The sequence below is a fragment of the Acipenser ruthenus genome, chromosome 6, assembly GCF_902713425.1.
Source record: "Acipenser ruthenus chromosome 6, fAciRut3.2 maternal haplotype, whole genome shotgun sequence".
NCBI lineage: Eukaryota > Metazoa > Chordata > Actinopteri > Acipenseriformes > Acipenseridae > Acipenser > Acipenser ruthenus.
Window position 1 is genome coordinate 50943879 of NC_081194.1, and position 27581 is coordinate 50971459.

General features: G+C 35.3%; 1 protein-coding gene across 9 annotated transcripts; it reads left to right on the forward strand.

The window, feature by feature from the left end:
- The first annotated feature begins 1903 nt into the window (after positions 1 to 1903).
- Positions 1904 to 26746, forward strand: LOC117411316 (vacuolar protein sorting-associated protein 54-like). 9 transcript variants are annotated; one of them, XM_059025470.1, is made up of 25 exons: positions 1904 to 2072; positions 3361 to 3394; positions 3576 to 3614; positions 6030 to 6198; positions 7459 to 7700; positions 8593 to 8677; positions 9071 to 9105; positions 9227 to 9358; positions 10120 to 10505; positions 11412 to 11538; positions 12287 to 12394; positions 13704 to 13759; positions 14156 to 14252; positions 14468 to 14808; positions 15547 to 15676; positions 20973 to 21154; positions 21611 to 21723; positions 21867 to 21930; positions 22465 to 22570; positions 23060 to 23147; positions 23641 to 23762; positions 24028 to 24108; positions 24337 to 24444; positions 24526 to 24620; positions 25445 to 26746. In XM_059025470.1, exons 1-25 carry the CDS (start codon positions 2005 to 2007, stop codon positions 25548 to 25550), a joined length of 3114 nt encoding a protein of 1037 aa, XP_058881453.1. In that variant the 5' UTR covers positions 1904 to 2004; the 3' UTR covers positions 25551 to 26746. The 9 variants fall into 9 exon arrangements, with proteins under 9 accessions (XP_058881453.1, XP_058881455.1, XP_033874534.1 ...); XM_059025472.1 differs by having other exon boundaries at positions 1909 to 2255; XM_034018643.3 differs by lacking the exon at positions 3361 to 3394 and having other exon boundaries at positions 1909 to 2320.
- Positions 26747 to 27581: the final 835 nt, after the last annotated feature.

Here is a 27581-nt window from a genome sequence, read left to right on the forward strand (position 1 = left end):
AGGTGTTGACAGGAAAAAAGTATTGCATTGTTTTCTGGAAAAGAAATTGAAATACTGATATATACTGCTCAATTATTTTCAAATATACAGTTTACATGAGTGGTACATTTTATTTGAATTGAGCTGGACTTTGAGACAGCTAGCATCCTTTCAAATGTAGTCAATGGGGATGAATCTTTTGGTGGTCAAATGGGGAGTATCGCAGGCATATCTATCATGGACATCTCAGATTATCAGTGGACTCAACTATCATATCAGCAGAGCTAGACTTCGACGCTTACCCAGCCTGAACTCATAATATTTCATGTTGGATCTGTCTTTAAGGGCTACCACATTGGGAAGCAATGTGAAATGTGACTCATTAGTTCACACACATTTTCAGTGTTTAAGATTTTTTTACATACATATGTGACAGGATGGCTAGGAGGGTGACGTCAGACCAGCACTGCGGGGTGAGTCGCAAATATTGTCCGGAATGCAGCCAGCCGGGGACCAATTGTTTCTCTCTCTCTCTCTCTCTCTCTCTCTCTCTCTCTCTCTCTCTCTCTCTCTCTCTCTCTCTCTCTCTCTCTTTCGCTTCCTCTTAACTCTCTTTCACCCTCATAGCTGCTACACTTTTTATACATGTAGCCGTCCTCAAATTTGCAGACAATTAAACCAATTTGAAGACAGTCATTCTGCACGTGTTCTTTTTGGCAGGGAAGATGATTGTCTGCTTCCCTGCAAACCCAAAACCACACCAACAATATGGCAAAATACATTAAAATAAAAACAATTATAATTCACAATAATAATAAAACAAATCAATAGGGGCGGGCATACCCTGTCACAACATAATATACAGTATATTCATTATTTACTATTTATAATATATGTATTAATATATTCTGGTATATGTCTTTATGATCCTTTTATTATGTGTTTTATTAAAAAATAAATAATGTTAAACATAAAAGTTTCTTGAACCACAGAGCATGTTTAGGCAGCTGATCTTCTGTGGTAATAGCCACTTACTTATGTTCAATTGGACAGTCGTTTTGATATTTCCTGTTTAAAAAGAAAAAAAAAACACTAAATACTGCCTTTTGCCTTCCCTTAGTTGACATATTTAACTGTAAGCAAACCTCTGTCTGACTTCACACAAATCCCAGGCAAAACAAAAATATACCAAATTAGTACATATGTGTGGTCTGTGTTGGTTAAAGAAAAGAGTTTGTAACCAGGAGGTCCCCAGTTCAAATTCTGGCTCAACCACTGACTCACTGTGTGACTTTGAGCAAGTCACTTAACCTGCTCCATCTTTTGGGTGAGACATTGTTGTAAGTGACTCTGCAGCTGATGAAGTCTCTGTAAGTTGCCTTGGATAAAGGTGTCTGCTAAATAAACAAATTATATATATATATATATATATATATATATATATATATATATATATATATATATATATATATATATATTAACAACATTTATTGATGTTTTTAAATTATTTGTAATGACACTGATAAGAATAACTCATAAAAGGGAACATCATTTTGCTCATTGAAAACACTGTTTTCTTTCTATGCCACTTTGGTGATTGCTTCAACAGGTTTTGATCAGAGCAAGTTATTACAGTTATTACTTGAACTGTGTGCTTTGTTTTTGCTATTGCTATGAATTGGTAAAGGCTTGTAGACAGAACTAAGGATGGGTGTCAGTAAGGCTTGGATTATATTTTCCAAAATTAACTGTTATTTAATTACTGTCGACCTTTTTAGGAAACTAAGTATATTTCATATGTGCCATCAGACAGTCCCTTTTGTTTGTACAGTTGTGGTTACATTTTTAAGACATTATTTATAGACATTTCCCCACAGGACTCCAAGTATCGCTGCTCTCATCCTTGTTCTTGAAAAACTACTTTGCAGCTGACTGGATGTGGCTGCTGGTGGTTGGCCCGTCCCATTGCAGTTGCGGTGCATTGTGGTCCGTGTGCCGGTTTCCACTTTCGGTTGTTGTTGTCTTATGACGGTGACGGTGATGGTGGTTAAGGAAGGTTACAGAGCTAGGAGCTGCTGTGTTTTATATAACAGGTGCATATTATAAAACTGTTAGCCGATAAAAAAAAACACTATTGCAGCGGTCCCGGGCGAGAGTTGGTCACCGGGAGACTGCCCCGGTACTGTAGTAGTCTTCCAAAGGTTTCGCAGCTGCCGAGGTTTTACTAAGTGTAAATAGAGGGGTTTCCAGCTGGAGCGACGCTAGGCCGCAGTCAGGTACGCTGAGTCTAGGGAAATGCTCTACAACGAAGAAGTATGAATGAAGTACAACCTGTAACGACGTAAGGAACCGTGAGACAATGTGACACACTATGTAGATTGTTACAGTTCACTTAAAAAATGAAGTGTTTGTGCTCTACTAGTCGTAGTAGTATACAGTGGTAGTATGTGTTGTAACCACATATTTTTAAGATAGCTTGTGCATTTTGTATTTGTCTGGTACCAGTCAGCTGACATTGCATTAATGAACTGAACAAGAGCGCTGAGAATTTAAGTGAAAGTATTTATACTGTAGTAGTATTATTATATGCATGCATTCTGATGGATAGTTACAGTAAGATTGTTACCGCATATTTTGTATGTGTGTAATGTTTCCGCACTTCGATTGGTGCACTTTTTAAATGTTGTTTTAGTACTGCGGCTGTGACAGCAGCTTTGGTACACATTGTGCACCCAGAACCAGTCCATTCAGATGTTGAGAACCTGACAGTGTATTACACATTTTTTGCACCAATAATATGATTGAAGGCAACAAATAAACACCTAGAATGTGTCGCTGTATGTGAAAAGAGCCTTTGATTCTCAGCTTCACAGCTGATCTCTCAGACAATTAGTAATTAGTTCCAATGAAATGCACAGTGTCATGCAACAGAGTAGTGCAGTTAATTAGTACTAGTGTTAGATAACATATTGGGACAGATTTCATTTAGATTTTTCATTGAAGTTGTAACATTTTTGTGAATGTACTAAGTCAAACTACAGTGCATGTTCAAATCTTGTAACATACAGACATTTGCTTCCTTTAGCAATTTATAGATGTGTGACAGAAATGTTGGAAGAAAAATTAAGGTAATAATCCCTGTTGTTCTGGATTACCAATACTCCCCATTTGTTCCAAACAACAAACCAAAGAATAAAGGGAAGGTCCAGTCTGGATTTGTAAATTTGAACAACACATTTAAAATGCCATGTTAAAGACTTTATAGTTCGATATTTTATTAACTTGTGCTTAGTAACAGAAAAATAGCCTGTATTGACTTTTATATTAAACTGTCATACTTTCATTTTCCCTTTAACCCTTGGTACTGTGTTGGTACATCAGCTTGATGGCAGAAACACTTCTCAAAAACTCAAAGGTCAATATTTTTATCTACATAAAAATGAGAAATGTTTACATGTAATCTACATTCTATTCTTTCAGTCTGTAGTTGTGTTGTATCGCTGCTGAGTTTATAGTTTATTAATTATCTCATTTAAATTGGTCTGTTCCGTGTACTAACTTGGCTTTGCACAAATTCTGTTTATCATTATCTGCAGGGAATATATGGAGGTGACTGTCTGTACACCAGTCTGTCTGTAAGTCACTCAATTTTTCTAATCTAAGTTATTGAGAGTATTGGATTTTGGGAGACAGCCTATATGGAAGTGTCTCTCTGTCTGTACACAAGAAGGTATTCCACAAACTATAAATCTCCTCATTTGTTTACCCAGTGAATGACTTCTAACTTTTTATTGTCATTTCTTCTATACTAATTTGTATATCATGTCTATCTATCATATATATATATATGATAGATAGACATCTGAATATTCCAACCAATATTTTTTGACATGTATTCGGATACAAAAGTCAGATGTTCGTATTTGCAAATGATGAAAATACCTTGCACTTATTTACCGCCTCACCAGAATTTGCGTGACAGTTTCACAAAATGGCAAATGAAAAAGAGCTCTGTGTGATATGTGAGATTAATATGTTTAAAAAAAAAAAATTAAATAATCACTGGATCAACACAGCAGCTCTTGAGCCTCTATTTAAAGTTTTAGACAGCAAAAAATAAGCAAACCAGATTATGTACGTACAAGCATAGTGATCCCTATGGAAAGCTATCTGGGACAAAAATGTCTTGTGCTGCTTTAGAGTGAGCCAGAATCTCATGGGACAGAAAAAAGTCAAGCATGTGATTCTGAAATGCCTCACTTAACAGTACCCAACTTCCAGAAAATGTTGTGTAGTGATTTTTATATAGATTGTATATATTGTATATTTTTTTTGTTGTGACTTTCTGTTATGTGGAATGTAATAAATGAGAACCAAAACGGTGAGTTTTTTTCCTCTTTTACTTTACAACGCCATTTCCACATTTGTTGTATTTAAAGTTACTTTTCAGTTTGTTTGCTTGTTCAGTTACAAAAAGACACAAGTAAACCTCATATTAATACTTTATGTACTATTTATTTCGGGAATAAACAAAACAACGTTTAACTTGAACTTCTATTTAGCATCTTTTGTTTTGTAGTTAATTCACTGGGGTAAAGTAAGTCCTACACAACTTATTCTTTACTCCTGGGATATTTTTCTATTTTAACATGTTACACCCCCTGCCCCTGCTTCTATGCTGTCTCTGCCTGCGTTCAGAGCAATATAATGGCTTTTATTACTTTTTGAAAAGCGAACGAATATCCAAACGAATATTTAAATTATGAGCAAATATCCGAACATGAAAATCCTGTGTTCGTCCCAGCACTAAAATATATATATATTCTCAATGAAGCGGGAAGTGAAACTTACATTCAGCACATTATGATATATAATCCCCATAAACAGAATGAACCACATGTAATCAGCCATTTTCCATTGAGCATGCATCAAAGTTGCGTGTAAACGGGGAATTCTAATTGGTATAATCCGTCATGTAAACAAAGAACTCGTAATTTTTTTAGTCGGGGGCGGGGGGCGGGCAGGGGGGGTGGCATATTGTACTGTAGCTTCTAGCCTACAATATCATATGATTTGTAGGATTAAGGTCATTTCATTTTTCATTCCCAGTTCCTGTTACGTGTAGACATATAGTGTTAGTCTGCATATTATTCACCATTAGGTCATTGTGGTATTTCTTACATCCATTAGGGGCACAGTGTACGAATACATTACTTAAATGAACTGATATTTTATGCCTCTACCAAGTTGCTCTTAAATTCTGTTAAATTTTGTTCAGGTGAAAGTAGAAGAGAGCGATTGATGAAGAGACCTCTGAGGTCTTGAAAGCTTGTGATTATTTTTTTTTTAGTTAGTCCAATAAAAGGTATTATCTCTCTTTCTCTTTGTCTCGTCTCTGGACTGATACGGCTACGTTTCACCTGTCAACGACACATTTCAAATTGAGATACATATATCTAAATAACAATGCTGTGAATGAAAAGATGCTGCTGTTTCCTGGTACATACTGTAATTACTTCATGTGTTTTAGTTCAAAACCACCAATGGTCTGACTGACTTCAATTATATCATGTGACCAACAGCAAAAGTACCAGGATGCAGCAGTTTATCTACTGTGCAGTGCCATGTTTGGATTATTTGCCTGTCCTGAATTACATGCTATCAAGGATATTTGGCATATAAAGTCACCAGCATAATATCGACAGTCTCAGTCTCTTAAACAAGGACAACAAATTATACTACTGTACCTGGGTACGCAATACTACGCCCCTATAATTTCTACCATCTTTATTAAAATGTGTTATTAAGACAAATTCAGGGGCTTTATACTGGCTTCATTACAGGAATTGACTTTGCTCAGGCTTGCTCAAAGACAGCACTAATTTGATTAAATATGCAGGTGACTTTATTAAGCATGCCTCACATCTATGAGTGCTGAAACAGCAGTAAGTTATGTTTAGGGACACCATGTTTTCATTTGCTTTTAAAACACATTTTAACGCTGGGTGTAGATTGTAATTCTTTGTTCTAACGTTTTGCTTTTGTTGCAGCTAGCCTCCTTTCAGAGGTGTCCTTATACAATGGCTTCGAGCCACAGTTCCCCACCAGTGCCTCGCCCCAGCAACAGTGATGGTATCTTTAAGAAAGAGGTGGACTCCTCTGCAAAACACTATAAGCATGTTCGGTCACTTCCTGATGTCTGTCCAAAGGAGCCTACAGGTAAAAAGTTAGATAGTGAACAAGAACATTATATTGTCAGTTTCTAATGAAACTATGTTCTAAGCTAATTTTAATCTAAAAGAACATTTTTACTCCATAGCCATATACTTTTATTTAACAAACTCTAACCACGTTTTAAGACTTTAAGTCCCTTTGTCAGATTCAAGAAATTCAGATTTTTTTCAAAGTATCCTCTTGTACTATAAGTGCATAGGGCTTAAACACGTCATTGATGGTGAAAGTAAATATGTAACATTTTCCAATGGAAAGTAGAGATCCTGGGGATATACACTGAGATACGATCAGAAAGATGCACTTAATCTAAATTGAAAGAGTGAAACCTGAACTTTGATTTGTTGACCGATATGGTGTCATTGCAAATCGATCAAAGAGATTTTGTTCAAATGACTTTCATTGTAACTGTAAATAGATATCTGTTCTTAACTGATGTCACATAGAAGTTGATTAAATGAAATGAGATTACTAACATAAAGTGGATCAGTGAATTACAAAATATTGTCAATGCTTTTGTTTGCCAACCGCCAACGGGTGATATTTGTCCCTGTTTTAATGTTGAGCTCTGATGTTTTTTGTGTTGTCTTGATGATGGAGACACAAGGTACAGATATCAAGCCATGCATGCAGTTATACTCCCTGGTGTCAGGCTGTCAAATACAGAGCCCTTTATGTTTTTAAATATATGCTGGAACATGGGTATAATTTTGCAGGGGCTAAATAGTTTTCCAACAAAAACAGTGCAATCTACTGTAGCAAACTAATCACCATATGGATGTTACTCATTCCATAAATTCTGCATACACACTTACATTTACTATATGAGTGTCATTGTGCAGTAGTCAAAGAATGTAGCAAACATATAATTCACATTTAAAAAAAAGTTGTTTTTTTTTATTAAAACATGATACCTGCGCTAGGTTAACTCCTTACTTTCAGATTCAGATTTCTTTAAGAACTGCACTTAGACCTATATAGCAAAGGGAAATAAATGTACACCAGGTAAGATTTATAGTCAGTGACAGCTAATTTTACAACATTCAAATGGAATATTTTGCAGGTTGTCCTTTATTGTTTTTCAAATACTATATTTTGATTTTACACAATTCTAAAAATACCAATCGCTGCACTGGTATTTTTTTTTTTTCTCTCTCTAAGCCAGCAGTCAAGGTGTTCCTAGATGTGCTCTGTCAGATTTAAGTCATGTAATCCATGGTATTTACTTTACAATCTCTTTTCTTATAGGGGATTCTCACCGCCTATGTGACGGCCCATCTGTAGTAGCAGATCAGCACAGGTGGACTGTTTATAACTCAAAAGTGAATCTTCCAGCAGCATTAAATGATCCTAGACTGGCTAAAAGGGAATCTGACTTCTTCACAAAGACATGGGGTCTGGACTTTATAGAAACCGAAGTCATGCCTTCCTTCTACCTCCCGCACATCACCAAGGAACACTTTGCACCCTACCTTGAAGTAACCACTCAGGTAGGTTCTGGTCGCTACCTCTTATCCTATGCATATAATAGTAGTAATACAGTACACCTTCACTGTAACAGATCTGTTGGGATCCAAGCCTGTTGTTCACTACAGCAAAGGGTTCGTTATAGCGTAAGGACAATCAAAATTAACGATAAAACCGGAGTAAGTTAGTGAGATGAGATTGTGAATAAAAGTAAAATTACACGTACTTGTTTGACATGTATCAAGTATTCTGCCATTGTTTTATCCTATTCATTGAACTAAAACACAGTACCAAAAAAAATCCAAAAAACTGAGCTTTTATTCCAAGTCAATCTGACATGAAAAGTTTGAAATTTCAAAGGTCATCAGATGCTCAAGTCTCAGTTGTGTGTGTGTGTATATATATATATATATATATATATATATATATATATATATATATATATATATACACACTTTTTTTTTAATCGTTCAGTTTTGCTTTGCCGCATCTGCTGCATAGTAGCTGCTCAAGCCAAAACAACCCATATTCACGACAGAGGACAGAGATCTGCCTTCATTGCTTTTCTTTTTTTTTTATCAGTAATTTCTAGCTTTGTTGCAGCATAAATTGATGTATGATTCGGAGGCATAGTTACACAACGTGCATTTTTATCACACTGAAAAAGGTGACCACTGTGGAGATGGCATCCTGTGCCAATTACAGATCTGCTGTGTGCATGTCTGTAATTAGCATGGGGTGTTGACAGTGTGGCCTTAGATTATCAATTTATTATTGTTTAGTTGGGATCCAGAGGCCAGATTCGTTATAGCCGAAGGTTTGTTACTGTGAAGGACATTATAGCAAAGTTGTGCTGTATGTAAGAAGTTATTATGTTTTTGGTTTTTTTTACTATTTTTTTTTTATCTTTCCAAGAGAGAAAAAATCCATGAAAAGTGCAAGAATATTTGTCCAGCCAAGGATGACCTTGATACAATCCCTATCCTTTCAAATAATAATGGTATGATGTTGCGTTTTTTTTGTTTTTATTATTATTTTTTGTCATTTTATATATGTGTGTTATATAATGATTAGTAATACATTTAAGTTAAGTTTTGTATTTTAAAGAAATGCCATGAAACTTGTGTTTGTTAGGGTTAAATAAAGCGTGGTAAAACTTAATTCTTCGCTGGATTCTTTTGTTTGGTTTGTGCTCTGATATGATTGCATCTGGTCATCTTTCCAGTTGTAACCTATAAAAGTTAATCCTTGGAGTAAATGATATGTAATTTTATAATTTGTAAATTCTTTGTTATGATTTACATAACCATAGTTTTCCATCTATTGGAGGTGTTCCAGAATATATTGGTTGAGAAAAGCAATCTGTTTTTTAAATATCATGATTTTTTCACAGATAAATCCAGGACAGATCTGGAGCAAGTACCTAAGGTATGATTTGAATCTAATCTTTGGACATCTTTACTACCAATATGATATGTTAAAGACTAGAAGGACTATGTATTAATTCTTTTTTTTTTTTTTTTTTTTTTTTTTTTAAACATTACTACAGATTTTCATGAAGCCCGATTTCGCCCTGGATGACCCCTTGACTTTTAATGCAGTTTTACCATGGTCTCATTTCAGTGGTGCTGGTGGAAAAGGTAGCCGTGATGTAGCCTCCTCACGGTTACTTCAAGAAAAGGTGAGTAAAGTCTGACATTTCTATGGAATAAATAAATGACACAGTGAGTTATGACAATTTCTGTAAGGGTCATTCCAGCTCAAGTTGACCAAACTCTGGGGAGATATTTTCTACATTGGTGGTTGATGATACATAAACTATGTGTGATTGAGAAAATGGTGTCAAGGTGGGATCATGTACATTAAAAATAAGAGCTTTGTAACTCATGTGCCGCAAGATGACAGTTTCTAAACCTGGTTAAAAAAAGCCTATTTTAATGACCTTTGACCACATTTATTTTACGTAGAGGGATGGTCAAATAATTGTGTACTCTTTAAAACATTTTCAAGTGCTTTCCTAAAAGGGATCCCCACAATATCCCTCTGTTGCAGAGGTATTTCATTTATAGTCCAGTTTAGAAAGGCTGGTCACTGGTGAAGGATGATCTTTACCATCTGAAGAAGTGATACTGTATCATTCTAATCTTTATGGAGGTGTTTAAAAAACAAAAAAAGACAAAGTTGCTTTTGGTGCAGCTAGCACATTTTAGTGTCCAGCTTGTCTGTATGCTTCATCATTGCTGAAAATATTTGTAACCTGTACTTTAATGCTAATCCTTTGTATTTGAAATTAAGAGGCAGCTTTATAAACTTTCATCAGTGTTGGCTAATAACCTGGAGAAGATGATGTCAAAAATATTCTACAGTGGACAGTTTAGAGGTTGAAAAAATGCAGCATCTAACAAGGAAAGTGTATGTAACAAGAGCCCGTTTCTTTTTTAGCTAAGCCATTATCTAGATGTTGTGGAAGTAAATATTGCACACCAGATCTCGTTACGCTCAGAAGCCTTCTTTCATGCCATGACCTCCCAGCATGAGCTGCAAGACTACCTCAAGAACACCTCCCAGGCTGTGAAAGTGCTACGGGACAAAATTGCTCAGATAAACAAAGTCATGTGCGAAGGTTCTCTGAATATCTTGAGACAAGCATTGACTAGAAACAACTGTGTCAAACTGTACAATAAAATGAAACTTATGGCAACAGTGCACCAAACCCAGCCCACTGTCCAGTTATTGTTGTCTACTTCGGAGTTTGTTGGGGCACTGGATCTGATAGCAACAACACAAGAGGTGCTTCAGCAGGAGCTTCAAGGAATTCACAGTTTCCGGTGAGTGAGAAACTGAATGTGTCTGATTATATTAGGCAAAGCCGTTCTTGACAAGTGGGGTGGTGGATAGGGTACAGAAATCATGTCTCATTGTTTAAATATTGGTGGATGGATATGTTCAGCATTGTAGCTGATTTCAGACTTTTGTTTCCCAATAAATTTGGCCTTGATGAGTTGTGTTTTGTTGGCATCTAAAATACTCACATAAAACACAGCTAGCTCATTATGGTTACATGATTAAGTAAGACCGTAAAGTAGGCAAATATTATTTAAATAATCTTTTGTCGTTGAAAGAAAACTAATTAACAATGTGAGAATATACTTTTTATTATTGAAATTAAACAGTTTGGTAATAGCTGGATCTTCCTGTCCGCACTTATTTTATTTTTGAAAGACTTTTAGACTTAATATTAAATACAGGTACAAGTCCAGAAGGTGGCAGTAGAGTCACTCTTTTGCACAGTACTGTTACTAAAGTAACCATTCACTTCGAGACATTAAGTAGTGATCTGTAGGACTGTATGGGGGAGGGGGATAAAATAAACGTAACACCACATTTTGTTGACCAGAAAGTGCTTGTTTGCAAGTATGAGCATTTATATTATTTTAGAATTTAATTTGCTACACCACAGGAAGAGATGATTGATTGCATGTTTTTGGTTTAATAAAACTGGCAAAATCCCAACCAGGAATACACTATGATACTGTTCCTAAAAAAAGTCAACATAATCACTTCAGTTGCATATTTGGCAATTAAAAAGATACTCAAAGTTTTGAATCTCACACATTTTACCCAAATAAAGACCACATTTAGAAACTTCCACCACTGTATTTATACAAAGAATAACTGGAGCAATTTTTTATTTTTATTTTTTTGTTTGTTTAAATATATTTTCATCTTTACAGGCACCTGGGATCACAGCTCTGTGAGCTGGAAAAGCTAATTGATAAAATGATGATAGCTGATTTTAGCACCTATGCCAGAAGTGACCTCAACAGACCTTTTGAAGATGAAAATGAGGTGTTGGAGGAGGTATGAGAGGGATGTTTCAGTATACAGGGTGACCTTCACAGCTCTGCATTCATCAAGACTGTATGTCTCGCTTACTACAGATCAAAGACTACATTTTTGTATAGTATGGAATTGGAGTTGTAATTTCATACTACAGCTTACTTCTTGTAGTATATATCCACAAGCCAGTGAATGTAATTGTTATACTCACTGAAGAATTATAAGTTAGTCTGCTTGAAAATAATTAAGAATATTTTAGATAGACCATAAGAGAAATATTTTAATGATTTATTTTAACAGTGGTGGTCATAAGTACTGTTGCTGGCAGCCTCTCTGCAGCAGAAATAGTCTGACATTTGTGGGTCTTTTTTTGTGATGCAATTTGCCAAATTTAAGCCTTGAGGATTGTTCCCTTGTATATATATATTTTGTTCATAAAAGGTCAGAGTAGGGTGATACTATATTGTATGACCCCATAGTACTGTCTTTGTACAATTGTAGTATTGCACCTTGCTTTGCATACTAAGTTGGATAAATGTAGTATTGTGTATGTTTGCCTATAATTAATTAACTTGAACATATAGTGTTGGGGTAATTAGGAAGGATTATCATAAAAGTAATGTTTAAAAGGTAACTACAAAAATATCATAAAGAAGTAATTTATTTGATTTGAAATGTTATCCCCTTAGATTTGTACATTACTGCCAGATTGCAACTTTGTACTGTAATATCAGCATTTAAAAAAAAAAATCCTTTCTTTTCTTTAAAGGAAAGGTTAGTGTCCTTGGTATTTGGGTTGCTAAAGCAGCGGAAACTTGACTTTTTGGAGATCTACAGTGAAGAAATGATATCTGCTGCAAAGCACATCATTAAACAGGTTAGCTTAAATGGTATTTCTTTCATAATTCACTGTCAGAGTAGTTTTAATTGTTTCAGATAAATATTGATATTATACACCAGCACTGTTTGTATTCCAGGGGTTCATGAGCCAAAACTTATTTAAGCCTGTCTGAGAAAGCAATTAGAAATACACCTATTTGTCCTCTACATTCAGGTGTTGTGGTATTCAATTTGAGATCTAAATTCATTACAATGACATATTCTTAATAGTATGGCCCTGCATGTTACACAGTCCTCTGCAGTTAGGTGTGCGGCCATAGTTGTCTACAGGATGGGAGTGAGGTAATAACCAGAACTGTAATAGTTTGTCATACCAAGACAGCAGTCTTATCAAGACAGCAGTAAAGTGTACCCTACACATTTACAAAACAAAAACCTCTTGTAATAATAATGATGATGATGATGATAATCATAAAGTTCATTGAATTATACTCATACATAGCAAAAGTAAAACCAGTGGGTTCCACTTCTTACAGACTTGCCCAGGAGTGATTTTAAGAGTTATTGTTTAAATCCTGTGGTTCTAGAAAGGAGGAGCTTATGGAGTGCTGAACATGTCCACAGGTCAGCGAGTCTGAAAACACAAAGGCTTTTTGAACTGTGACAGTTTTTACTGTGGGGCCACTGGATTCCACACACTTTATTGGCAGAATAGTGTTTGGAAGGGACTTGGTGATTATTATTAATATCGGTAGTTAGAAAATGATCTGTTTGAAAGAAATATGGGCCCTATTTAAAAAGTGTTTTTATGATGATAAAATGTTTTCTAGACTTTTGATGAAATTCAAACAGTAGTCTAGAACAATGGTTAATATCCAACTTATTTTCTTAACTTAAATAACGGGCAGCAGTGTGGAGTAGTGTTTAGGGCTCTGGACTCTTGACCGGAGGGTTGTGGGTTCAATCCCAGGTGGGGGACACTGCTGCTGTACCCTTGAGCAAGGTACTTTACCTAGATTGCTCAAGTAAAAAACCCAACTGTATAAATGGGTAATTGTATGAAAAAAATGATGTGGTATCTGTATAATGTGAAATAATGTGATATCTTGTAACAATTGTAAGTTGCCCTGGATAAGGGTGTCTGCTAAGAAATAAATAATAATAATAATAATAATAATAATAATAATAATAATAATAATAATAATAATAATAATAAATACTAACTTTAAGCTTTATAATCAAACCTACATTAGCACCAAATATAACTGTAGTTTACTTGAAGGAAAATATATTCCAAGTTATTCAAGTTTATTTCTGTTCTGAACGTTTCAAACTTCTTTTAACAGTGTGTTGTTAGCATCATCTCACAAATAGAAGAAATAGACACAGAAATAGTTGTGAAGTAAGTATTTTTGAAATTTCTTCAATGTTTTTTCTTAGTGCTTTTATTTTTGTATCAATGTAATACTGTAGAAATATTATATAAATAATGTGATTGTTAACGTCATTCTTTGCAATAATGAATAAATAAATTTGTATAACACATACATTTACTGTTTGAACAAGCAGTTTAGATTTTCAACCATAACGGGATATCCAGACTTCCAGACTTTTGACATTAGGCTTAGTGAAGCCAATTTGAGAGCTGTATTTACATGCTAACATTTAGATCCATAGTAGGACAAATCTGGCCAAATCTCTAGGTCCAGTTAGGTTTACATTTTGTGTATGTGTGCCGATTCCTTATTTAAACCACATAAATATGTATTATGTATCATTTTTGCTTTGCATTTTAAAGGCTTGCAGATCAGATGAGACTGATGAATTTTCACCAGTGGTTTGAACTTCTGACGTGCATATTTGCCAACTTTCTCTTTTTTCTAAAAAGAGTTAAGGTAAGATTTTACTAATATATACATTCATAACTTTAAACATGATATAATAATATCTATCTATCTATCTATCTATCTATCTATCTATCTATCTATCGTAATAAGGCAATAACTATAACCTTTGTCTACTTGATGTAGTTTAGTTTCCTTTACTTAATAATCAACTTAAATTAAACATATATTCCTTAAGGACCCTATTTTTCTTTTATTTGTGCTAGGCAACGTTAAGTGTCATTAGAAGTGTTGTCCTGCTGGTTTTGGACAGGAATCAGAAGACCAAGTTCCAAGAAGGCACGGTAGCAGAGGGAAGTCCTGGAAAAAGCTTTAATACGATAACTGAAGTAGGTTATTTAACGCACGAAGGCATGTTTATTAGTGACGCTTTCAAAGAGGGAGAACAGCCTTCTGTTGGACCTGAGCCTAAGAACCAAAGGACTTCATATCAAAGCAGTGAACCATGTGGCAGCGATTCTACATCAGAACAAGAGTGCACCACAGAGTCGTCATCCAGCAAGGAGCAGACATCCTCTTCAGTAACTCCTGGGGGAGTGGAGATAACGTAAGTATCAGGCCACTGCCCTTGCTTATTAAAAGCCACATTTAAGGTAGTCAGTTAGCCCTGTGTTTTCTTACTGACTGTAAAACATTTCCAGACTAGTAATACTTGAATATGGTACCACAGTTTTAATTTTATAACCCTTTCACCCTTATCAACAAGTTTTAATTAAAAGTTTATTCAGCCACGAAATAGCTTCTTGAGGCTAATTCATTGTCTCCGCTACAAAGATGCAAGACGACAAACTAAAAATGTAAATGCACACAACTGCACAGTTCACACACAATCAGGCAAACCTAAAATTCCGTTCCAAAAGTACAGCCATTATCTTGTACATTCAGCAGTCGTTTGCTACAATGATGCAATGATGCTTGTACTAAATTTCAGTAGTAACATACAGTTCACCAAAATGGCTGACTGGTTTTGTCCAAATGCTGTTCCCCCTAGATAATTAGTTTAAAGTATTATACTTAAAATATTCACTGTAAACTGTGATAACTATAACCTCGAAAAAAATATCCAATATTGTCAACTACAATAGATTTAAACCAGTTGGGTGTGGACCCTGTTAAACTATTGATTTGTTCTGTATACTGTTTTGTAATCTCTACTGTACAAAAAATGTCTGGTCTAGTCTGTTTTCTTTTTACAGCTGTGATTGTACACATTTATCGTTGAATTGTGCTATTCCACACTGTATATTGAAATTTGCTTTCTGCATGCATTTCAATTTATTTTCAGAATTAATGAAGACATGAAGCTGACAGACCTTGAACTGGGTAGAGTTGCAAATAACATTCAGGAGCTGCTGTACAATGCTTCTGATGTGTGTCATGATCGCTGTGTCAAGTTCCTCATGTCCAGAGCAAAGGTAAATTTGAACAACCTTTAGCCTCATGATACCTTTATCTTTGAGCAAGGGCTTTAAACAAGAACCAAACTGTTTTCTTTTTTGTTTTCTTTTTTGTGATGGGAAATCATAAATGTTTATTTTTATCTAAATCCATTGAGACTAGTGTATAATATGAAACATCAAAAGTATTCAGTTTCCGGAAACAGCAGTTTTCAATCAAAGCTGCATCGCCTTTCAGGCTTTCAGTAGACAATAAAAGTTTATTCTTTTATAAAGTTTCACAAAGATTCAGTAGTAAAATATCAAAATACGTCAGTGATAAAATCTAACCAGACTATTGCACTAAACTTAATTTGACATTTATTTTGAGTGTTGCTGGGAAGACAGATTAGTCAGTTAAGCGTATTTTGGCTAACAGTTACAGTAGGTGTCATCATCAGACTCTAGAATGTGATGTTATATGATAATAAAAAGCATTACCAAAACTAGCCTTTTCAGGATAAAGTGATCACTTAATCTTAAATTACCTTTCTGCAATGTTGGATACATTTTCCATTTTTATACAGAACATATCACTGGAATACAATTTTATTGACCTTAATAAAATGTTATTTACCCATGCTTTGCTAACCTAATATTTTTTTTCCACAATTGAGATTAGTGCTTTGGATATATAAATGGGAAATTTTGGTTCTCATTTGTTATGATTAGAAAAGTCCATAAAAAAGGGTGTAAGGCGATCCATTTTTTTGTCTAGCCTTGTAAGAGCAGGAAAGACTGTCTTCTGAAAATGAACATTGTATTTTACCTAAATAAGAACATAAGAAAATTTACAAACGAGAGGAGGTAATTCGGCCCATCTTGCTCATTTGGTTGTTAGTAGCTTATTGATCCCAGTATCTCATCAAGCAGCTTCTTGAAGGATCCCAGGGTGTCGGCTTCAACAACATTTCTGGGGAGTTGGTTCCAGACCCTCACAATTCTCTGTGTAAAAAAAAATGCCTTCTCTTTTCTGTTCTAAATGCCCCTTTATCTAATCTCCATTTGTGACCCCTGGTCCTTGTTTCTTTTTTCAGGTCAAAAAAGTCCCCTGGGTCGACATTGTCTATACCTTTTAGAATTTTGAATGCTTGAATCGGATCACTACGTAGTCTTCTTTGCGCGGCGTATCTCATGAATACAGATAGCCCCGACACCACGTAGATAACACGGACATAAACAAACAAGATAGCTGCTTCTGCATCCAGCGCTCAAAGAATATCACAGACATTTGCAGAGGTTTTTTTAGATGTTATAGTAATAAAATAATGATTTGGATCGCATTATTGAGGAGTTTGGTGATAAAACGAGTGATCAGGAGATAATTTATCGGTATGCACTATGTAGAGGTATGTAAAAAATACAGCGAACAAGAGGTGGTGCGGGGCTGGAGATGCAGTTTTTAGTGTCCTGGTGATATGCAGTGCCTTTTAAACCTGTTTTACTGTGAAAAAAATACTTTCAAACAGCACGTCTAAAATAAACTGCGCGTGTGAAAATAAATTGGACATGACGCGCCTGAGACGCGCTGAATAAATGGACCGCTAAGGGTTAAATTCAACACTTTTCACAATATATCCAAGCATCTTGTTGGCTTTTTTTATAGCTTCCCCACATTGTCTAAATGAAGACATTTCTGAGTCAACATAAACTCCTAGGTCTTTTTCATAGATTCCTTCTTCAATTTCAGTATCTCACATAAGCTATTTATAATGCACATTTTTATTGCCTGCATGCAGTACCTTACACTTTTCTCTATAAATGATTATTCCCTGGAGTCTGTATATAAAACGTACACTTGTGAAACAAATAAATCATGTCAGGTTGATTGTACAGGTGACTATTCAGAGGAGTGAGATATATATATACACACACAGTGCCTATAGAAAGTCTACACCCCCTTGAACTTGTTTCACATTTTGTTGTGTCAGTGCCTCAGAGTTTCATGCATTTAAATTAGGACTTTTTTCCACTTATCTACACGCCATACTCCACACTGTTAAGGGGAAACAAGTTTTTATTGAGAAAAAAAGTATATATTAAAAATACAAAACTGAAAGATCATAATTGGATAAGTCTCCACCCCCCTGAGTTAATACTTGGTGGAAGCACCTTTGGCAGCAATTACAGCTGTGAGTGTTGGGATAGGTCTCTACCAACTTTGCACACCTAGATTTGGCAATATTTGACCATTCTTTACAAAACTGTAGAAGCTCTGTCAAGTTTCTTGGAGCGTTGATGGACAGCAATCTTCAAGTCATGCCACAAATTTTCATTTGCATTTAGGTCAGGGCTCTGACTGGGCCACTCAAGGACATTTACCTTTTTGTTCCTTAGCCACTCCAGTGTAGCTTTGGCTGTGTGCTTTGGGTTGTTGTCATGCTGAAAGGTGAACTTCCATCCCAGTTTCAGCTTTCTTGCAGAGGGCAGCAGGTTTTCCCTCAAGGACTTCTCTGTACTTTGCTCCATTCATTTTCCCTTCTATCCTGACAAGTGCCCCAGTCCCTGCCGATGAGAAACATCCCCATAACATGATGCTGCCACCACCATGCTTCACAGTAGGGATGGTGTTCTTTGGGTGATGCGCTGTGTTGGGTTTGTGCCAAACATAACGCTTTGCATTTAGGCCAAAAAGTTCAATTTTTGTTTAGTCAGACTACAGAATCTCCTGAGTGTTTGTTTTTTTGCATACTTCAAACGGGATTCAAGGTGGGCTTTCTTGAGTAATGGCTTCCTTCTTGCCACCCTACCATACAAGCCAGATTTGTGGAGTGCTTGGGATATTGTTGTCACATGCACACTTTGACCAGTCTTGGCCATAAAAGCCTGTAGCTCTTGCAAAGTCGCCATTGACCTCTTAGTAGCCTCTCTGATCAGTCTCCTCCTTGCTCGGTCATCCAGTTTGGAGGGACGGCCTGATGTAGGCAGGGTCTTGGTGGTGCCATACACCTTCAACTTCTTAATAATCGTCTTGACCGTGCTCCAAGGGATATTCAAGGCCGTTGCTATTTTTTTTTATACCCATCCCCTGATCTGTGCCTTTCAACAACTTTGTTCCAGAGTTCTTTTGAAAGCGCCTTGGTGCTGATGGTTGAGACTTTGCTTTGAAATGCACTACCCAGCTGAGGGAACCTACAGCAACTGCTGAATTTATCCTGAAATCATGTGAATCACTACAATTTAACACAGGTGGAGGCCACTTAACTTGGTGTGTGATTTTGAAGGAGATTGGTTATACCTGAGCTAATTTAGGATTGCTATTACAAGGGGGTGGACACTTATCCAACCAAGCCATTTCAATTTTTATTTTTAATTAATTTTCTACAAATTTCTAGAATTTTTCACTTGGAAGTTGTGGGGTAGGATGTGTAGATAAATGAAAAATATATATATTTTAATGCATTTTAATTCCAGGCTATAAGGCAACAAAAGGTGAAAATTTTGAAAGGGGGTGTAGACTTTCTATAGGCACTGTATGTATGTGTGTGTGTGTGTGTATATATATATATATATATATATATATATATATATATATATATATACACACAGTGCTGTGAAAAAGTATTTGCCCCCTGTCTGATTTTCTGCATTTTTGCATATTTGACACTGAATGTTATCAGATCTTCAACCAAAACCTAATATTAGATAAAAGGGACCCTGAGTGAACAAATAACACAAACATTTGATACATATTTCATTTATTTATTAAAGAAAGTTATACAACACCCAATGCCCCCATGTGAAAAAGGAATCTCCCCCTTAGACTCAATAACTGGTTACGCCACCTTTAGCAGCAATAACTGCAACCAAACGCTTCCTGTAGTTATTGATTAGTCTCTCACAACGCCGTGGAGGAATTCTGGCCCACTCCATGCAGAACTGCTTCAACTCAGTGACATTTGTGGGTTTTCGAGCATGAACTGCTTGTTTCAGGTCCTGCCACAACATCTCAATGGAGTTTAGGTCTGGACTTTGACTAGGCCATTCCAAAGCTTTCATTTTCAAAACAAAACATTCTCCTGTAGAATTCTCTGATACAGAGCAGAATTCATGATTCCTTCAATGATGGCAAGGCGTCCCCAAACCATGACACTACATTATATATATTTCTCAAGATCCAAAAGAAACATGTTAACTCAGCAATCAGGAACTGCTGGGGATTTACAAAGAGGCACTGGAGTTCAAAAAAAAGAGGCTGTGTGGTCCAGTAGTTAAAGAAAAGGGCTTGTAACCAGGAGGTCCCCGGTTCAAATCCCACCTCAGCCGCTGACTCATTGTGTGACCCTGAGCAAGTCACATAACCTCCTTGTGCTCTGTCTTTCGGGTGAGACGTAGTTGTAAGTGACTCTGCAGCTGATGCATAGTTCACACACCGTAGTCTCTGTAAGTCGACTTGGATAAAGGCGTCTGCTAAATAAACAAATAATAATAATGTCATTGTAACAAGATACTTTGTACTAACAATGTGTGGGATGCACATCAATTGAATATTCTTTAAACTAAACAATTCTGAAGGAGCTGGGCTGTTTTACAAGTTTGTTGTACAGGAATTGAAAATAGCAGCATGCTTTACGATATTTGAAATGTTTAATGACCCAGAGATCCTTTCAAGATGCTTTAGAGCAGGGCTTCCCAACCCTCTTCCTGGGGACCCCCGAGTTCTCAATTACTTAACTAGACCCTTAATTGAACTGATAATTTGCTTAATTAGACCATTTTACTTGTTTTCAGCCATTGAACAGTTGCATATTTCAAGTTAGCTATAACAAGTTATATTTCAAGTTAGCAAGTAACTTGAATTGTAACTGTTTAAGAGCTGATAACAATTAAAAATGTCTAATTAAGCAAATTATTAGTTCAATTAAGGGTATAGTTAAGTAATTGAGAGCTCGGTTGTAATGAAAACCAGCAGACACAGGGTCCCCAGGACCAAGTTTGAGAAGCCCTGCTTTAGAGTCAGTGCCAGGGAAAAGTATATTTGGACACAGAGATTCAAGCTTGGAGGCTAGTTGTTCTATTTGAGCCAGCTGTTTAACCCTTTTCTATGAAGAAACTTTTGCAATACAAAGGTATCCCTGTTGGGATAACTAAAATGTAAAGCAATGTTGCATCCAAGAGCTGCCACTTAAAAGAAGCTAAGAAATACATTCTAAAATGTCAACAAAAAATGTGTTAATGTCTTGTCAAAACAGAGAGTGCAGATGTATTATTAAATTTCTTCAGTGCCAATATAATTTGTTTTCTTACGGAGCGATTGAAATGTTCTGTTTTAAAGGATGGTTTCCTGGAGAAGCTGAATTCCTCTGAGTTTGTCGCCTTGTCCCGTTCTGTGGAAATCTTTGTCAAGGATACAGAGGAGCTCTGCGGCAGGAGAAGCATGTCACTGCGGGGGGCGCTGCAGAGCCAGGCCAACAGATTCGTCAACAGGTTTCATGAGGAGAGAAAGACGAAGCTTAGGTGTCTGCAAGAATAATTGTACTTCTTATTGTAATAGTTGTAAAGTGCAGTCCCATCCATTTTAAAATATCTTACGGGTGTGTAGTACAATAAAAAGTTCCTGAAAAGAAGAAGAAAATAAATTCTTCGGTTCATGCTCTTTAAACTTCAGGAATATATTTTAATAATGCATTTTCATTCTGTAACTTTTAAAGGAGTTGAAATTGATTATGAATAATGTATTTCTCAGTGGTAGAGTTTTACTGTCAGTTCTTGTGTCTGAAGCTTAAATTAAAACTCGGTTGATTTCTGTCATGCAGTTATGAAGAGTGTTCTGCAGTTACAGAAGAAACCCATTAAAAACCAAAACTTATACCATATTGATTTGAAATATCTTCTACTGATACTGATGTATTATGAGCAGTGCCTACTAATGCTGAAGAAATTGCTAAGCTAGACTTGTTCTTGTTTTTTCAGTCTTCTGTTGGATAATGAACGGTGGAAACAAGCAGAGGTTCCAGCTGAATTCCAGGACCTTGTTAATTCAATAGCTGATGGGAGAATAAGTTTACCTGAGAAAAAACCAACAGGTTTGCCAGTTTCATAACATTCATCCATTTGTTTTGCTTGTGATCCATAAATATAAGAAATCTAAATTTTTGGCCCCTTAATGATAATTTTGCCCTTTTTTTTTATGAAGACTGTGTATCACATTTTCTTCTTTTAATGTTAGGTACAGAAGAGAGGAAGCCAACTGATTACTTGATTGTAGATGGACAGAAGTATGCTGTAGTGGGGTAAGGTTTTAAGGTTTTGGGATTGTTGCTGGTGGAAGTAGTTCTCTGCACTAAAGTTCCTATTAATCTTTGCTTTAAAAATGTAATATTTCACGTACCTAAAACATTACTAAATACATTTCTATTTGAGTGTTTTAAAGTAAGGCTACTGAATATTACAGCATTCCTTGACCTTGTATGAGTTATACTGCCATCAGGGGTGTTAGTTATAAAAGACAATTGCAAATTCAACAGCCTAAATAATACTAGTATTTTTGAAATAGTATAAGCACTATACATACACATATTTCTAAACCTTTAATTGAGCACAGCTTTCAGAATGGAAAGGGGGTAAAACAAAGCTTGTTAAACATTTCAGATCACTCCAACAAGGCATTCAGAAGTTCTAGTCCTCACAAGCAATATAAAGTCAGTAATTACAGTACCTGATGATAAAAGTTTTTATCTCAGTATTTTTTCCCTCCACATAGCTTCTGTGATTCTTGGTTTAGTAGGGATTTTAAATTTAAATGAATTTGTTATTTTGATTCTCAGGACAGTGTTGCTGTTAATAAGAATTTTTCTTGAATACTGCCAGTGTGTGGATGACATCCCATCGATAACCACTGACATGCTCATTCGCCTATCAGACTTAATAAAGGTTTGTCAAAAGATGTCTTGTGGTTTAAGTTCTCTTTTTGCAGCACTGTGGATTTCGTGAATCGCATATAGGTGGTTATCCCAAGGTCTCCCCCTAAAAATAGGTGGTTAATAAAATCCAGGGGGATTTCTCAGTGCTGATTAATGCTCCTAATATAATCGAGAGGTGGCTTAAACCTGTGATTAAATCAACCTCTTCGTGAGACATGTAACAAGCTGATTCAGAATATGAGCCGCTGGTTTTTAAATAAAGTAATTGACAGATCTGTAGAGTTCTTCTCATCGGATGTTGACATCCCATGGTACTGTCCTTGTCAAATTTTAATAGAAATGTAACCAATAAATAAAAAAATAGGTAAATATGCAAACATTGTTGGGGATGGGGTCAAGAATTCAAAATGGAAGGAGGTAATATTAGAAACCAAAAAAAAGCATCTTTGTCATTGTGGTTTTTTTCATAATCCTTTTGTTTTGTTTTGTTTTGTCTTAGCAATTCAACTCTCGAAGCTGCCAGCTGGTCCTGGGGGCTGGTGCATTACAAGTTGTTGGTCTAAAAACAATAACTACAAAAAACTTAGGTATGGTATGGGTAGATTACATTTATTTTAGAGGTTGTTATGTAGGCTAATCAGTAGAACATAAAATATAACAAAAAATATGCAGAAGTAAAGGGTGGTTAGAAAGTCACATGGGGACTTACAATGGTATATAAACGGTCACAGGATTTCAAAAGGTCAATATGACATGCTAATTATTTCTTTAATTTACAGTAACAGGTGTATTGCCTTAACAATGCATCATCCTATACTGCATCAAGGTTACATTTAAAATTCACCACCATGTCTGCAATTCCTAAATGGATATGTGATAAAGGCCTGCATACTCCAGTAAATTAGAAAGTCATAAAATTGCACAGACAGTGTTTCATGAAGTTAATGTTAATAAAAAAAATAAAAAAAATGCATTTAAAAGAGGTATGTGTTGTTTAATGAATAAATACACAGAACAGAATATTTTAATTGATATATCAATGAGGACAACTTTTCTTTATTTTTTTATAATTTTCTGTAGCCCTTGCCTCCCGCTGTTTGCAGCTGATCGTACACTACATTCCCATTATCAGGGCTCACTTTGAGGCTCGGCTCCAGCCAAAGCAGTACAGCATTCTCAGGCACTTTGACCACATAACTAAGGTAAGGTTAATTACACAACAGTTAAAGTGGTTCTAGTTAACAAAATAATTTCATAATTCTTGCATGTAAATTACTTTTATTCCTGATACAGGTTTGAAATGTGCAGATTAGAAAGAAACACGTTATAGCAAATGTGTATTTTCATTTAAGACAGGAATTCTGTTATTGATTTACTACGTGCCTTCTGGCAGCAAAACACATCCTGTGAACTTTTTGTGGATGTTATGGCTAATTGTGACTTACTTTTTATTTTGTCCCCGATCAGGACTATAATGACCACATAGCTGAAATCTCTGCAAAACTTGTAGCGATCATGGATAGTCTGTTTGAGAAAGTTCTGTCTAAGGTATGTTTTAAAAATAAATAATGATTATATATATTGATTATACAATGACAATTGTATTTATTTTTCACATTTGCAGATTGATTGTTTATTGATTTTGAGAGTTTATAATGCCAGATTTTGAGTTGTAAGCATATGGAAGGGATTAGGCATCTGTGGAATAAACCTCAAAATTCATGTGAACATTTATCTCCAAGCAGGATTCTAAATTTCCAGTTTATTTTTTCATAGTATGAAGTTAAGGCCCCAATGCCTTCAACCTGCTTCCGGAACGTTTGCAAACAGATGACTAAGATGCATGAAGCTATATATGATCTTCTACCAGAAGAACAAACGCAGGTGAACTTTTCTTATGATGCAAGAACAGCTTTTTCTATGTTGGTGTTAAATATATTCAAGTTGTATGGTTTGTATCCATAGATGTTGTTCTTGAGGATAAATGCAAGCTTTAAACTTCATCTGAAGAGGCAGCTAGCCCGGCTCAATGTAGTGAATGACGGCGGACCTCAACACGGGTATGTGTTTTTGTTTGTTTTCTGGGGGGAAATTGTAGTTTTAGGGGGTTGCTAATGCTTGTATTCATACTTGTAACTGCCTTTAAGAAATAAATCCATTCATTAATGTGATTTTAAAACAAGATGAGCTGTCCTTCCCTCACCTTTACAATTGAGTCAGTGGCAATTAACTTCCACACTGAATATTTTAAAAGCTGATTTGGAAGTGGTTTTTCCTCATCTGTGGTACTAATTTATTTTTACAGCTGTTGTGTATGCAATATATTTCTTAAAGCAATTACTATTTAATTTTTTTACCCTGTTTTTTAAAAAATAATATTTGTGTTTGTGTTACAAAGCTGAGAAAAAAACAAGTAGCCATGGCTTCTGCTTTGGGAAACATATTTCTAAAAAATTCTGCTTTGGCCAATCAGTAGAGAATCTTTTGTGATTGATCATGTACAGTACCTATGCTACATAGTACCTCCCACTGTAAAGGGTGCTAAAAAAATATTATATTATTGATACGTACACATGAGAGCGTCAATGCAATATCAGTGCTTTCTTCCATTGACAATGTATAGGGATGATCGCAAGTTGCTCAATAAAATAAGTTCCCTGGTGGAAAGAATTTTAACTTTATTTTATTTAAAACAGCTGGGCTGTAGGATTTAAATGTTGGCAGTGCAGGATCATCTATGTTTGTAGTTCTTAAGCTCTTATTCAAAATCATGATGTAATTTCTAGTATTGCCTTTGTCTGGCTGATTTTGTTCCATTGCAGTCGAAATAGACTTTTGTTTTTCCAAACAATAATGGAATTTGTTCATATTTTCTACCCTGTAGACTTGTTATGGCAGATGTAGCTTTCTATACTGGGAATATTCAAGCACTGAAGACTCTTGAAAACCTAGACTTAAACATGGCAGAGATCTGGGAACAGAAGAGGTGATGATACATTGCAAACATGAAACCGTGCTCTTTGCATGTCAGGATGTACTGGCATTTCTAAGACCTTTTGTGCCCTGGAACTGGATTCCTACACAAGAGCACACCACTGCAGCTGTCTATAGTGGCTGGATCTGATGTGACCTGTGGAGAATGCCCTTCATAACGTCTGCTGGCCACGCATGAGTAGCCAGCTGTCCCCATGACTTGTTTAATACTCTTTAGAAAGACTCAGGTTTCTTAGGACCAAATCCAAATGTGGATATGACTGTAACAAAGCTGTGATTATATACTAAAGAGGTTTTAAAAAAAGATGCTTTGCATCTGTAATGCAGTTACTTCATGTTATGTGCAATTGTATAAAAATTTATAAATTTTAATTATGGTACAATTTCTACAGCATACAGCTTTTAAATTGTGCAAAAACCTGTAAACACAGAAAAAAAAATTACTTCAACTATCTGGCAACTTATTTTTTTACAGATCTTAAAAAAATCTTACTTTGATTTAGTTTATATATATATATATATATATATATATATATATATATATATATATATATATATATATATATATATATATATATATATATATATATAAAATGCACGCACAAATACAAGTATATGTATATAGGCAGATGTAAATATAAACAGTTAAATCTGTTGTATTTGTATAAATCCTATTTTTTTGTGAAATTTGGTTTTTGCAACTTTTATTTGTAGTATTTGCTTTTTTAGTGAACATTTTACAGTCTGGGTTGTGTGTGCATAACTTTTGGCCTTTACCTACCCTTTTTCACAAAACTTGCCGTAGGAAATAAGAATGAAGTCTGTGTCATTCAGTTTTTCACTATAATGCTAATGGTCCCAACACAAAACTCTGCATTAGGTGGTGGTAGTATATAAAGCTACATTTTCTTACTGTTTCGAAAAGGGTTTTTTGTATTAAATTGCACCATTGAGTAACAGTGTTGTATATTCATTGCTAACTCAAAGTGCCTACTTTTAAAAATAATTATCAAGGAATAAATTGACTTTCCAACAGTAGATTTCTTGTTACAGTGCCTAATGCCGATTGCCCTGTAGTATGGAATGGTCCCTCTTTGCTGCAATTGCAGGTAACTTAAAAGCATGCCTGAGATGTTTAACTGATAAGTCTCTGTCCAATACATTTTTAAATAAAAACTAATTTAAATGTGAACACCATTGTGTGTGTGTTTTTCTTTTAAAACCTTAGAAAGAATAAATAAACTAATTTGACCACAGATAAAAATAGCATCTTGAATAACATCTTTCGAAAACAGTTTACCACAACTGGGGTGTCTTGTGAGACTTTTTTTATTTATTTTTTTTTTATTTTTTTTTTTTTTTGGGGGGGGTATATTTTGGTGAAAAATTAGAATGACTGTTCTTCCTTTGGACGTACAGTAGAAAATATTTTATCCAAACTTCATAGAAATTATAGTACTGTAATTATTTTCAAATGCAAAGGCATTCCATTACCAATAGTCCTAAAATAACCGTATATAATGAATGTGTGTTCTATTTGCAATGTCAAACTGTTCACATCCACTATTTTAACTTGCTGCAGAATATCTGTCATAGTTCAACAAATTCTGAAACTAATGATGAATTTTTCATTTATTGCAATTACCAATATTGTTTTCCCAGTTGATAAATGAAAAAGTAAAATTGTTTGCAGCAGGATAATTAATTATCTACCTAATACTGGGGTTAGGGAAGGAAACACACAAATATGGCACTGTTTGACCAAGGATTTTACAATAAAAATAAAAAAAAAACAAGCAACAAAAACAGACCTTTGGGAAAAAGACTATAAAAGTGAAATGGACTGTGGGAGCCCTTGTTTGCGTGAATTAGTAGTCTGCACACACATTGAAATCAATACAAGTGTCGCCCGACTAAAAAAAAAAAAAGTGAACTGCCACTCGGGTAGCAGAATTTGCAAGCTAAAAGTATACTTCTGTAAATCAAACATGAAACAAAAATATTGTTAGAAAATAAACACATTCTGT